Source organism: Microtus oregoni, unplaced genomic scaffold (genome assembly GCF_018167655.1).
Source record: "Microtus oregoni isolate MIOR12 unplaced genomic scaffold, Mior012 000113F_000, whole genome shotgun sequence".
NCBI lineage: Eukaryota > Metazoa > Chordata > Mammalia > Rodentia > Cricetidae > Microtus > Microtus oregoni.
Genome location: NW_024544739.1, coordinates 802,131 through 817,702, shown reverse-complemented (window position 1 = coordinate 817,702; position 15,572 = coordinate 802,131). Strand labels below are relative to the sequence as shown.

Here is a 15,572-nt window from a genome sequence, read left to right as displayed (position 1 = left end):
AGCAACATTGATAGAAACAAAATCTCTGCCCCGTTTTTGGGAGAATGGTGAAATTTCAAGCCTTCATCTTCTGTTGGTACAGATTTGAGGCATGATTCTTTAGAATCAAGTTTTGATTTTGTTTTCTTTGATTACAAATGTTTTGACCAACCTAGTCGAGAGGGAGAACATCTTTGATATTTTGTAGGAGTGGAACTAGATTTGAAGTTCAATTTTGATGATACTTTGTTTGGAAACAATCCTGGGTGGGGTAGCGGTAGAGCGTGAGTCCTTTCTGATATATATGCAAGTGCGAGCCTACTTTTGGCAGATGTGAATGATCTTAAGGCATTAAATTCTAAAAGTAAAAATCTGATTCTTCATTTAATAAATGAAGCATGCTTCACTATTTTTTGGTTGAATTGGAACTTCTATGGCTTTTATTGCGAAAAGAGTAAGAGCTCAGACAGTCTCATGAGAAGGAATAGGAATGAACTGTCATGTGCACAAGTAGACATTCTTAAAGACTCCATTGAAAAGAAAGTTCCCACTCCTTCTTGGGTAGATGGTATAGGTTCTTGAAGCCATTGGGATGGTGTGGTATTTCCAAATGTAAAATGAATACGTCTTGGGGGCTCCATATTCTTCTGGTTATATACTGAAGGGCCTCGAGTACATTTTTCAGAATTACAATGTCTCAGAGCCTCTACAAAGAATGGTAAAGTTTCTAAAGCACCTGACACAGTATCTGAGGTCTTACAAACCTCTTTTGCTGTTGGCAAAGTTTCTGAGGTCTCTTGTGTAAGGGAAGGTTGCAGAGTCTACATTGGGGGAAGTTGATATTCTAAGGAATCTTGGGAAGTTGTTGAAGTTTTTGTAACCTTATTGTAAGAAGATGTTATTTCTAGAAAACTTTTGTGAAATGGTGGAGTTTAATTGTACCATAATGAGAGTAAGAAAGTTGAAGCGTTCCAGTATCAGATGATGACTGTCCTAAAGTCTCAAGTGTCAAAGGAGGGACTGAAGCCCCTTGGGAGAACAAAAATTATCTGGAGACTCTTGAGCAGATGATGCATGTCCAAGTGATTCCTATGCTGATATGGACAGTCCCAGAGCTTCTTGGGAATGCAAGGAATTTCCTGTATAGCCTTGCTGAGAGGATAATCTACTTGTGCAACTTAAGACATTTCCTGACAATGTTGTGCTGAATGGGATAATGACCAAGTCCCAGATGCAGGTAGAGTGGGTCTTAGAAAACCTAGGTCCAGTGGAGGAGGTCCCAGAGATTCATCCAGAGATACTGATGGTCCAAAAATTTCTTTTGCAGATACAGATGGTCCTATAGTACTTTGGCCAGAGAATGAAATTTTGAGAGTTTCTAGCATAGATGGAAAAGTTTCTGAAATCCCTAGATAAGAGTCTGATATGTTACCAGCTTCTTGGGGGATGCCAAATTTCTTATGTCTCTCACATAAGGGGGGGCAGTTTTAGAGTCTGTACTGAAAGACCCATATGCGCTACAGCATTTTGGGCAGGTGCTGAAGTATCTATAATCCCCTGGGTAGAAGACGCCTTTTCTAGAGTGCTATGCAAAGATGGTGATGTTTCTCATGGTCCTTTGAGTATTCCCTAGTCCAAGATTTCTTAGATCAGATAATGATAATGACTGTCCTTAATGCCAGTGTTCAAAACAAGTGCCTGAAGCCTATTTAGGTATAAGAAAATATCTGGAGACCCAAAAGCATTTATTGAATGTCTATCTGCTGAAATAGACAATCTCAGAGCCTTTTGTGAAATCATAAAACTCTGGCTTAGGTTTTCTGAGTTGGTGAATCCTCTTGTAAATATAACGATGTGTCCCGACAACATTTTTTCTGAGAGGGAGAGTGAACCTCTTTCCAGATGCAGGTGGAGTGGAACCATAGATGCTAGCTCAGGAGCAGAAGTTTTCAGGGATTCCTCCATAGATACTGATCCTCCTAAATTTCTTTCTCAGATATAGATGGTCCCACAGTACTTTGGCAGAGAATGAAATTTCCAGAGATCGTGAGGTAAATGGAAAAGTTTCTGAAGTTCTTGGGGAAGAGTCTGATATATTACAAGCCTCTTTGTTAGATGAAATATTCTGATGTCTCTGGCATACGGGAGCATGTTTTAGACTCTGCACTGAATAAAGGAGATGTGCTAGAGTATTTTGGACAGGTGGTGTAGTTCTATATTCCTTTTGGTAGAAGATGGTATTTCTAGAGTGCTATGGGTAGATCATGGTGTTTCTAGTGCCCCCTTGAATATTCAGATAGCCCAACGTCTCCTTGATCAGATAATGCTAATGATAAGGACTGCCCTGGATGCCCTTGTTCCAAACAAGTGCCTGAAGCCTCTTCAAGTGGCAGGGAAGTATCTGAAGAACTATGAAAATATGGTGAGTGTCAAAGAGATTTCTTTGCTGATATGGACATTCCTAGAGCCCCTTGTGCAGACAATGCATTTACTGGACAGTTTTGCTTCAGTGGTTTCATAAAGTAAGCTGTTTGCATGAACACATTTGTTTTAAATCTTTGTCCATAAATGAAATTCTATCAGGCCCCCTTTGAGATGAGGCAGCATTCACAAAGTGTTGGTTAGATGGAGAAAATCCCAGAGCTCTATAAGAAATTGTTGGTTATCTCAATGTCACTTGTTCAGTTATAGAAGGCCTGTGCACCTTTGGCAATTGTTGAAAATCTCATTGTCTCTATATTAGATGTCAGAGTGTCTATAGGCCTTGAGAGAGATTTCAAAATACGACAAATCTCTGTATAAAATGGCAAAGGATCTGTTGTCTCTTAAGCAATATTGGGAAGAACGCAGAGGCCACTCCAAAAAAGCATGAATTTTTGGAACACTTTGAGCTAATAATGGTGCTGTTACTACAGACTTTTGGAGAGCACCATGTGTAGATATTGATGTTCCTAAAGGATCTTTTGAAGATCGAGAAGGTCCACAATCTTGTGGAATTGATGATGAATGTACACCAGCCTCTTGGGATAAAGAAGGTTCTAGGTCTTCTTGAGAAGATATGAACATTTCTAGAGGTTCTTTTTCAGATTTTGAATGTCCTACAAATGATTGTGCTGATATGGAAGTTCCAAGAGCCAGGATAATGAATCTCCTAAACACCCTTACTTAAGTGGTGATAATCTGAGAATCCCTTTGGCAGCTCTAGACAATTTTGAGTACAATTGAGCTGATAATAAATATTGGGAGGTCCCTAGTACAGAAGGGGTAGGTCTCAGTGAACATTTAGAAGATAGAGAAAAATGAACAGATTTTTGGAGAGATGATGTTTCCTGAATTTATTAGTCAGAAACAGAAAGGAACAGGGCATTTAGGGCAGACATTGAATGTCCCAGATTTACCGGAAGAGGTGTCAATGTTTCAAGACTCACAGATGAAGACTCTGAACATTTAAAAACCATTAGGCGAGATGTTATAGTTTCTGATGACTTTGGAATCCATTGGGAATTTCCCAACTACTCTGTGAATCAGGTTGAAGTTGCCGAGCACCATGCACATCTAAAGAACTTCTACTTTCTGGAGAGAAGAAAATGTTTCTAGAATAACTTGAGAAGCTGAAACATATTACAATATTCCCTGGGCAGGAAATATGTGTTTCTTGTGGGAGAGATGGGAACTTTGCCACAAACCCTTGATTATAAGAAGTGTCTTGCACTTTGTGGGAAGGTCTGGATGACTCTGTAGACCCTTGGACAAATGGGCAATGTCCTAGAGACTCTTGTCCTGATATAGACTATCACAAAGTACCTTGGAGAGATAATGAACGTCCTTCATATACCTTCTGATGTGTTGTTTATCCTAGAGTCACTTTTGTGTATACAGATATTTTCTACCACAACTGATCAAGTGGGGAATGTTCCAGAGTACCTGGTGTAGGTGGGGTAGGTCCCAGAGACTCTTGGGAAGATAGAGAATGTTTTAGATAAGTTTGGACATTTGGTGAAGAATCTAGATGCTTCTAGTAGGTGTGTACAGTTCTGATTTATTTTGGGAAGATAGAGAAAAGCTCCCAGTATGTTGGAGTGTAGAACTGAAAAGCCATTGTGTCCTTGAGGCAGATAGAAATTTTTCTACAGGCCCTGAAATAGACAGAGCAGTTTTAAACACCCCTTTGGCAGATGAACAGTCTTTTAAGTTCCACTTTGAAAATTAAGAATTTGCATCAGTTCATAGGAAAGAGATCATCATTGGCATATGGAAAAGTCTCTGTTTTCCTCTGATTAACGATGCATTCCTATACCTCTTGGGAAGATGTAGGTGTTCTTGGAACACCCTGAATAGACACAGGAGGTCTGAGCATCCATGAAACAGACGGAGATATTCCTAACTCCACTTTGTTATGTGGAAATAATCCTAGAGTCATGGGAGTAGATAATGAAGATATCAAATCCACTCTTGAGGAATTGGATAACACTAGATTTCCATGTGCACAGGTAGTAACTTCCAGAGTGTTTTTTCCACATGAATAAAGGCAAGATTCCACAACTTCTAGTAAAGATAATGAATGTCTGGAACTCACTTGAACAGATAAGGAAATTTCCAAAGACTCTAGGAAAGAGGATAGAGTGCTTTGCCCAGATAAAGGAATCATCATTTGCCCTTTTCAAGAAGTCAAAGTTCCTAAAGTGTCTGGAGCAGATGGATTTCTTTGGTGAACCCTTTGTGCAGAATTCCAATATCGAAGAGGTCCCATAGAATGAAACATAGGGCCCTAGATAGCCTTGCATAGATTTAGAGTAACGAAAAGTTTCTTCTTCTGACAGTTTAGATTTTAAAAGGCACTGGAAAGAATGGAAATAACTCAAGTTTTCTGGGGCATATACAGAATGTTCCCATGGCTCATCAGATTCCACATGTCATCAGGTAGTTGTAGAAGTTTTGCATATGCCTGATGAAAATGATGATTATCTTGGGGAGTCCCAGGGTGGTAGCAAAAGTTCTACAAAAATTTTTGAGACCCTGGAACAGATTTCAAAGTTTCTACCATTTTTGGCATGCTGGCTATATCCCTGAGACTCTGCAGTACATGATGCATATGCTAATGTACTTTGTGCAGAGGGGAACTTGATAATGTATGTTGTGTATATGAGGAAGTCCCTGGTAGCCCTTGAGCACGTATGTTGTCCTAGACTCCTTTGTGCAGCGTGGCTAGACCCTTGTGTAAATACACAGGAACCTAACGTTTCTTGAGGACATTGAAAAGTTGATTAGCTCACCTGGGAAAAGGAGTAAAGTCCCAGAGTCTCCTGAGGACAAGGATCATATACTGAACTTCCTTCATGAGATGGAGAAGTTTCTAATGTCTCTCTTTTAAGTGACATTGCCCGTGATAACTATTTGTATTTTGGACTTTTACTTGGATGTCTGCAGAAGATAACAAAGGCCCCAGAGTTCCTTTTGAAGATGCTGATGGACTCAGTGATCAGATACACTAACTTCTTGAGGCAGATGAGCAGAGATTAGAAATGCTGGATTACTTGGGACATGTGATGAAAATCTTCTAGGCACTTTATTAAATGGTGAAGACTATGTAGGACCTGGGATAAATGGACAGATTACCACAGGCTCTCTGACAGAAGACAAATGGCTGAGATTCATTCGGACAAGTTGAGATGATTATAGATTAGCAAAAAAATGAGGTAAAGATAAAGTTCTCCATGAGGAAATGAAAAAAAAATCACAGAGTTCCTTGTGCATACAAAGAAATTTCCAGAGGTGATCCAAAATATAGAAAATGTTCAGGATATCCTGAACTCACAGAAATTTGGAATATTTCCTGAGAACCAGAGCTAGATATTCCAGTACCTTGAAGTGAGGACAAAGACCCTCGTGTGCTCTTTTCAGATTGAGAAGGTTTCAGAGATCTGGCGACAGATGGTGGATACTGTAAAGAATTTTGCACAGACAGGGAAGTTTTCTGAGGGATTTCGGATGAAGCAGGATACTTCCTAGTTCCTTGATTACACAGCAATGTCACTAGAGTTCCTTTTGCAGACACAGATAAGTCCAAAGACCCTTGTGGATACAGAAGGGGCCACAAGCCCTTCTGCACCCTGACACTCACAAATATACCTGACTAGATTGCAAAGATTCTAACAGTGTCTGGGTATTTTGTATAAACATCAGAGGTTCTGTCCTTGATGCAAAATGTCCTACTGTATTTCTTACAGATGTCAAATTTCCAATTGTGCCTTTGGCAGGTAAGAGACTCTCCACAGTGTCCTTTGAAGCATAGGAATACTCTAAGAGTCCCTGTGCAGATTTGGACAATTTCAGAGTTCCTTGTGATGGTGGGCATGTTCCTACAATCATTTCATCAGAACAAGAAGATGCTGGAGTTGTTTATCTTGATGACAAAACACCCAGATGCCCTGGTACACATGGAATGTTCCCCTGGTCACTTGGGTAGATGGAGAATTTTTATATGGCACTGGAACTGCTTTGAAAAGTGTAGAAATTTGCAGAGTCTCTTCAGCTAATTATGCTAATTTCAGCATTTCCTCAGATGATATAACATGTTCCAGAGGCCCATATGCAGGTTTCAAAGCTCTTATATTCCCATAGCCAGAAGGGAAAAAAGAATCTGCAGATCTACGGCAGAACTTAGAAATCACCTAGGCATTAGAGTTTGTTACCAAGTGTCTATTATGCTTGCAGCAGACTGAGAAGTTTCCACACCCTCTCTCACACCTGAAAAATGCCCCAAGGTATTCTGGGAATATTGCTATTTCCTCAAATTTTTTGAAGAATATACTGACTGTTTTGAAGTCCTTTGCATAAAAGACAAAGTACTTGGGCAAGCAAAGTTACCTCTGTAGCTGTCGAGACTCCATTAGGAAATTTCAAAATAGCAAATTTCCTAGAGACCATGGATTATATAAGGGATTTTCCTGAGCACCTAGAGAAAATGATAAATGTTCTATGTGTTCTAGTGAAGACAAAAATTTCCCTGATGTTTCTAGCTAGATTTGTTATGTTCTGTACGTCTTGTAAACCTTATAGTATGTTGGAGAGATGAAGAAAAATTTTAGACTATTGGGAAGAAATTAGATGTTTCAAAGCCCTATTAGACTGTAGCAGAGTCCCTACAATTCATTGTGTTGATATAGATAGTGTTAGAGACCCTTGTTCACATAGGGAAGATCCTAGATTCTTGGGCAGATTCCCAAAATTCTACAGTTCCTTTTGTAGGTAAAGAAATTACCAGCAGTGTTTGAGCAGATGGAGATACACTGAGTTACTTATGGGCACATTGATTAGTCTCTAACTTAGAAGGTGGATGTCTTTCTGTTCTGTGTGCCTGTGTGGGCTTTACCAAAGTAGGTTCTATGTAAGGAATAGCTTTTTCAGGAATTTGAGCAGTTTTCAGCATCACCTGCCTGATGTGTTCACTTCCAGTTTTTTGTGAAGATGGTCAAAATTAACCATCTTTTTTCAAAGATGTAGAAGGAGGCTCATTGGGCTACCAGCTGTCCTGTTTAGGTGCTGAGGAGATCCATCTGGAGGGGTGAGTGTGTGTGATCCAGGGGCGGATAATCCCGGAAGAGAGCACAAACCCCCATCCCCATGCTCCTTCTGAAGTGCTGTCTTTCTTACCGACAACCCCCCCAAGCCTGCTTGCTCTGAAATGTCCTTGCTCAGGAACAGGTTTCTGCTCCTACACTGAGGCTAGCCACCCAGAGATGTGAGTGCCTGCCTACCGGGCAGGCCTCAACAACCACAAAAGTAGCACGGGCACCTTCAGCTTGCAGGCAGAGTCTCCTGTGCTATTCTAGACCCTGCCATGCTTGCCACGTTCTTCCTTTTATCCCAGCTTCATTGGGTTACCTGCTGTCCCTGTTTTGGTGCTGAGGAATTCCATCTGGACTGGTGAATGTGTGTTATCCAGTGGAGGATTGTCCCAGAAGAGAGCACAAACCCTTCTCCCACAGCTCCTTCTGCAAGGCTATCTTTTTTTAACACTCCCCCAAAGCCGGTGTGGTCTGCAAGGTCCTTTGCGCAGAACAGGTTTCTGCTCCTACACTAAGGCTACCCACCCAGAGAGGTGAGTGCCTGCCTACCGGGCAGGCCTCAAGGACCCCAAATGTAGTATGGGAATCTTCAGCTTGGTGGCAGGGTCTCCTGTGCTCTACTGGACCTAGCCCTGCCCCACAAGTTTGCGCAGTTGTCTGTGGGTCATTGGATTACAAGGCATACATTTTTCGGTGCTGAGGAGTTTCATATGGAGTGGAATGATTCCTGCTTCTACACTGAGGAGATACACCCAGAGAGTCATCACAGCAAAGTCTGTACCAAGACACCAGGCCTCTCCTGGCTCCATTTGAAGGAAAAGATGGGAAAGTGCCAATGCAGGAATTCCTCCAGCAACCTGAAAGGCAACATGACATCACCAGAATCCAGGGATCCTGAAATAAGTAGAACTGTCCAGCCTACTCCAGAAGAATTAGAAGAAATCGACTCAAAATGAATTATATGAAAATAATAGAGGACCTTAAAAAGGAGGTAAAAACTGCCATAAACAATTAGAGATTACAAACAAAAAGGTCAACTTCAAACTAAAATCAATCAGAGTAGATGGAGATGGACATTTTTACTCTTAACAGAAACAATTCATGAGGACAAAGTCTCAATCCTGATTATCTATGCCCATAATATAAAAGCACCCACTTATGTAAAAGAAACATTACTAAAACTCAAGGCAGTCATCAAACCACACACACTAACAGTAGGAGATTTCAACAATCCTCTCTCTCCAATGGACAGGTCAATCAGACAGAAAACTAACAGAGAAAGAAGAGGATTAAGGGAGGTAATGAATCAAATGGTATTAACAGACCTCTATCGATCATTCCACCCAAATAGGAAAGAATATACCTTCTTCTCTACAGCTCATGGAACCTTCTCGATAATTGACCACATAATTGTTAACAATGCAAACTTACACAGTTACAAGAAAATATTAGGAACAACCTGTATCTTATCGGATCACCATGGATTAAATTTAGAATTCAACAATGATGCTACCCCTAGAAAGCCTATGAACTCATGGAAACTGCACAGCCAACTACTGAACCACACCTGGATCAAGGAAGAAATAAAGAAAGAAATTAAAGTCTTTCTTGAACTCAATGAAAATAAAGACTCAACATACTCAAACCTATGGGACACTGTGAAAACTGTGCAAAAAGGAAAGTTCATAGCACTAAGTGCTCACTTAAAGTAAACAGAGAAAGCACACATTGGAGACTTAACAGCCCACCTGAAAGCTCTAGAAAAAAAGAAGCATACTCACATAATAGGAGAAGAAGACTGGAGATAATCAAACTGAGGGATGAAATCAACAAAATAGAATCACAGAAAACAATCCAAAGAATCAATGAAACAAAAAGCTGGTTCCTAGAGAAAGTAAACAAGACTGATAAATCCCTATTCACACTAAGCCAATGACCAGGAGTGAATACACAAATTAACAATTAACATGAACAGTAATGAAAAGGGAGACATAACCCCAGAGACAGAGGAAATTCAGAAAATCATTAGATCTTACTACAAAAGCCTATATGCCATAAAATTGAAAAATATTAAAGAAACAGATACTCTTTAGATAAGTTCCATATACAAAAGTTTGCCCAGAACCAGGTGAGCAATCTAAACAGACCTGTTAGTCGTGAAGAATTAGAAGTTGTTATACAAAAACTCCCTACCACAGAAAGCCCACGTCCAAATAATTTCAATGAAGAATTCTACCAGAACTTCCAAGAAGACCTAATACCTATACTCCTTAATATATTTTACAATAAAGAAACAGAAAAGTCATTGCCAAATTTCTTTATGAAGCTACAGTTACCCTGATACCAAAACCACACAAAGACTCAACCAAGAAAAATAATTACAGGCCAATCTCACTCATGAACATCAACGCGAAAATCCTCAATAAAATAGTTGCAATACGAATCCAAGAACACATTAGAAAAATTATCCATTGTTATCAGGTAGGCTACATCCCAGGGATACAGGGCTGGTTCAACATACACAAATCTATCAATGTAATCCATCATATAAATAAACTGAAAGAAAAAAAATATGATCATTTCATTAGATGCTGAAAAAACATTTGACAAAATTCAACAACCCTTTATGATAAAGGTCTTAGAGAGATTAAGGCTACAAGGGTCATACCTAACTATAATAAAAGCCATTTATAGCAAGCTGACAGCTTACATCAAATTAAATGCAGAGAAACTCAAAATTATCCCACTAAAATCAGAAGCACGACAAGGCTGTCCACTCTCTACATACATCTTCAATATAGTGCTTGAAGTTCTCACAATAGCAATAATGCAACACAAGGGGATCCAAAAGATTTGAATTGGAAAGGAAGAAGTTAAACTTTCATTATTTGCAGATGATATGATAGTGTACATGAGCGAGTCTAAAAACTCCAGCAAAGAACTCCTACAGCTGATAAACACCTTTAGTTGCATGGCAGGATACAAGACCAATTCCAAAAAAAATCTGCTGCCCTCCTATACACAAAGGATAAGGAAACAGAGAAGGAAATCAGAGAAGCATCCTCTTTTATGATATTCACAAATAGCATAAAATATCTTGGGGTAACTCTAACCAAGGATCTGAAGGACACATTTGACAAGAACTTTAAGTCTTTGAAGAAAGAAATTGAGGAGGATACCAGAAAATGGAAGGACCTCCCTTGATCATGGATTGGGAGGATCAACATAGTAAAAATGGCAATTCTACCAAGGGTAATTTATAAATTCAATGCTATTCCCATTTAAGTCCCATCAAAATTCTTCAAGATCTTGAGACGATATTAATCAACTTTATATGAAAAACAAAGAACCCAGGATTGTCAAAACAGTCTTATACAATAAAAAATCTTCTGAAGACATTACCATCCCTGACTTCAAATCTATTACAGAACTTCAGTAATGAAAACACTTTGGTATTGGCACAAAAACAGAGAAGTTGATCAATGGAATAGAGTAGAAGAGCTGGATTTTATCCCACAAATGTATGAATATCTGATATTTGATAAAGGAGCTAAAATTATTCAATGGAAGAAAGAAAGCGTCTTCAGCAAGTGGTGCTGGCAGATCTGGCCGTCAAACTATAGAAAAATGAAAATAGATCTATATCTATCGCCATGGACAAAAATCAAGTAAAAATGGATTAAAGACCTCAATATCAGGCTGAACACACTGAACCTGATAGAAGAGAAAGTGGGAAGTACTCTACCACATATGGGCACAGGAGATCACTTCCTAGGCAAATCCCCAGCAGCACAAACATTAAGGACAACAGTGAATAAATGGAACCTCCTGAAACTGAGAAGCTTCTGTAAAGCAAAGGACACTGTCACTAAGACAAGAAGGCAACCCACTGACTGGGAGAAGATCTTCACCAAATAGCAACAGACAAATATCTGATATCCAAAATATATAAAGAAACTGAATTTTAAAATGCTAATAAATACAATTCAAAAGTAGGGCACTGAACTGAAAGGAGAATTCCAAACAAAAGAAGTTCAAATAACCAAAAGACACTTAAGGTCATGCTCGTCCTCCATGGTGATCAGGGAAATGCAAATTACAACAAATTAGAGATATCACCTTACACCAGTCAGAATGGCTAAAATCTAAAAGACAAATGATAGCCTTTGCTGGAGAGGTTGTGGAGTAAGGGGCACACTCATTCATTGTTGGTGGGAAGGCAAACTTGTGCAACCACTTTAGAAATCTGTGTCGCGATTTCTCAGGAAATTTGGGATCAACCTATCCCAAGATCCTGTAATACCACACTTGGGAATATACCCAAGAGATGCCATATCATATGTCAAAAGCATTTCTTCAACTATGTTCATAGCAGCATTATTTGTAATAGCCAGAACCTGGAAACAACCTAGATGCCCTTCAATGGAAGAATGGATGATGAAAGTGTGGAGTATATACATATACTATTCAGCGGTTAAAAAAAAAAGAAAAAGAAAAGATTCGCGAATTTTGCCTGAGAATCGATGGAAATATAGAACACTATCCTAAGTGAGGTATCTCTGACTGAAAAAGATGAGCATGGTATGTACTCACTCCTAATTGGTCTCTAACCATAAATTAAGGACATTGAGCATGTAATTTATGATCCTAGAGAAGCTAAATAAGAACGTGAACCCCCCCCCCCCAAAAAAAAGACATATAGTCATCTGCCTGGATATGGGAAGTAGACAAGATTGCAGGGCAATTCCTGGGATCTTGGAGGTGAGGTGGCTTGGGGCTATGGGAAAATGGAGTGAGAAATGGGAGAATGGGAGAATGGGAGCACCATGGGAGAATGGGATGTTTGGGATATAGGAAGGGTGGGCATGGGAGCAGAGAAATTTATATCCTAATTAAGGGAGCCATCTTAGAGTTGGCAAGAGACTTGACTCTAGTGGGGCTCGCAGGTGTCCAGGGATATGTCCCCAGCTAGTACCTTTAGCAACTGAGGAGAGGGAACCTGAAACGACCCTATCCTATAGCCATACTGATGAATATCTTTCATATCACCTTAGAGCCTTCATCGGGCGATGGATCGAGATATAGACAGAGACCCAAATTGGAGCACTTGACTTAGCTTAAGATCCCAAGGCCAGCTGGAATGTGACTGAAAAAGCATGGGATAAAACTGGACTCTCTGAATCTGGCGGACAATGATGGGTGCTGGGAAGCCAAGGACAATGACACTGTCAATGATCCTACTTCATGTTCTGGCTTTGTGGGATCCTAGCCAGGTTGGATGTTCACCTTCCTAGGTTAGGATGGAGGCGGGAGCACTTTGGACTTTTCACAGGGCAGGAACCCTGACTGCTCTTCATTCTGGAGAAGGAGGGTAGAACAGTGGGGGGAGGGGAAGAAGAGTGGGTTGAGGAGGAGGGAAATGGGAGGCTGGAAGAAGGCAGAATTTTTTTTTTCAATTAAAAAATTAGATCCAAATGAGGAGCAGGAGGAGGGACAACATGAGCAAGGAAGTCAGGACAATGAGTGGTGCATCCACCCACTATGATAGCGGAACTGATCTATTGGGATCTCAACATGGCCAGTGTGACTGGGACTGAATAGCATGGAATGATACCGTACTTTCTGAAACTGGCGGAGAAAGAAGGTTGATGAGAAACCAAGGAAAACGGCACTAGGTTTCGATCCTAATACATGAACTGGCTTTGTGGGAGCCTATCCAGTTTGGATGTTCACCTTCCTGGTCCTGGATAGACGTGGGAGAACCTTGGACTTCGGGGAGGGCAGAGAATCTGGACTGCTCTTCAGTCTTGAGAGAGAGGGGGAATGGAGATGGGGGAGGTGAAAGGGTTACAGAAGTGAGGGAATGGGACAATGTGTGTGAGGTTGGGGAGGGTAATGAGAAATGGGAATGAGGTGGAAATTTTTTGCAATAACTAAAAAATAAAATAAACAAAAAAAGATGGAGAAGGAACTAGACTTGCTTCTGTTAGAGAGGAAAGTCCTTGAGTCATTGGTGTTGGTGGCAATGTTCCTGTAATCACTGGGACAAATGGAGACATTCCCAAATCATCTGGTACAGAAGACAGATGGCTATGTGTGCACTGGTGAAACTTATATAGTCCCAACTATTCATGGAAAGATGCTGACTGTTGTAGTGTTTGTTGGTTATATGGTGAAGAAGGTAGAGTTTCAAACGTAGATATGTAAAGTTGGTCATATATAAAATGTGCTAGATCTTTGGATGTAGATGAAAAAGATTCATTGGATCTGGTGCCATGTTGTAAATGTCCTGTAGTTCCAGAAGGAAATCACCAAGGCCCTGTAGGCCCTTTGAAAAATGGTGATAAATCTGTGCAAATCAAGTGTCCTAGCTTATTTTGCAAAGATGCTGTTGGACCCAGAATTGATGTGCAATATGCTCAATATTCTTCATTCCCTGATCTTGATGAGAAAGAACTTACTGTACCTTGGAGAGACATAGAATTTTCCCAATGCCTTTGATAACACATGCAAATTGGTTGATTCCTTAGAGTTGTTTGACGAGGTATATGAGCATCTGGTGAGTTCGTTTAAATATCTGCCCTACCATATCTGAGAAACATTGCTCCATTGTCATTGAACATGTTCTGTGGGACTTGGGCTATAAAACTCATGAACAGTCTCACTGGCACACAGGATAAATATGTACACATCGATGAACACTGCTGTGTGATATGAACACCTATGGTGAATGAACCGATCTCCATAAAATTACTTAACTAGAGAATCTGTGATGTTAGGTTGAGTGTGGGAAAGACACCAAAAATTCATCATACCCCCAAATACCAGTGTTATATTGATGCCTGACTCCTATCATGCAAGGATCCTGCTCTCTTGTTAAGGGGCAATTTTTGGCTCCTTCATCTTCTCAAACTTGGTTAACAATTTGGAGGTATCAAACTGCCAGTCAGCATTCAGCATGTAGATCAGCTGTCCCTGGAAACGTGATTTGGCTAAAATGTGGGTGAGAACTTGTACCAGGAAACCCTGATACATCATCACCCATTATCCTCGTCCTCATCATTACTCTCCTGGGTGGGCCTGAAGCACAAAGAAAAAAAAATGCAATAAGCCTCCTCCTTAGTAGAAAAACATGTAAATCCTCAACTTAGATTACTGTCAGAGGAAATGCAGCACATTTTATCTTACAAGGCATACTCATCCATTGTTTCACTCACTTATCCAATGAATGTTAAAATTCATCCATTTTCCCATGTCTCTCTCTCTTTCTTTCAATCCCTCTTCTATTTCCCCCTGTATCCTGTCAACATCTTGCCTAGATAAATCTTCTATGTCTCTTCTGCTCTAGAACCTTTCATTTGTAAAGAACTTGCCGTATCAGGGAATTTTTTTCTCTCTCCTCTATGGAAGGAGACCATATGTGGAATATCCCATGATCAACCATGACAACTAGTGTGCTGTAAAGATAGGCAGACCATATAATGATGGCAGACATTCCTATACAATGAGTCAGAGGTCCATGAGCTCTGCCCTTGTTAACAGATATGCAGGCATCACTGTGGCCACACATACTTAACTCACTCAGTGTTCACAAATCCTGGAGATTGAGGTTTAATTCTTGTCCTAATCTGATGAAGAAACCAAAATGAAGAGAACAGAGGAGCCTGAAGTAAGGCCTTCCATAGAGTACCAATGTCCAGCCAATTGCTAACCACACATTGGAACCCAACTGCCTTTGATTTCTGAAAGAATTGCTGTCTCCTTAAGGTCTCATAACAACACAAAAAGGTACATCAGATGTCTCCAGCACAAAATTAGACCAATTATAAGACCCAAAAGATGCAGAAAGTTATGTTTATTGGTAAGAAAGATGGTTCTAGTGGGACAAAATGATGTAGCATTAAAAAACAGATTGGCGTTATCAATATGATTGCATGTGATATGGCCCACACAGGCTTCTGGTTCTGAATACTTGGACCTCAGCAGGTTTTGGAGATTGTGGACTCCCAGAATTTAGCTGTAGGC

General features: G+C 40.2%; 1 protein-coding gene across 1 annotated transcript in view; it reads left to right on the top strand.

Annotated features, from left to right (window-relative positions):
* LOC121443781 (spindlin-2-like) overlaps positions 1–5,988 on the top strand; it is a gene marked incomplete at its 5' end in the record, with an annotated part of 36,667 nt that extends 30,679 nt beyond the window's left edge. Inside the window, 2 exons of the mRNA XM_041645571.1 lie at positions 2,276–2,401; positions 5,881–5,988. Of these exons, the coding sequence (XP_041501505.1) occupies positions 2,276–2,401; positions 5,881–5,988 (234 nt within the window). The remainder of the gene's footprint in view (positions 1–2,275; positions 2,402–5,880) is intronic.
* Between the last annotated feature and the right edge of the window lie 9,584 nt (positions 5,989–15,572).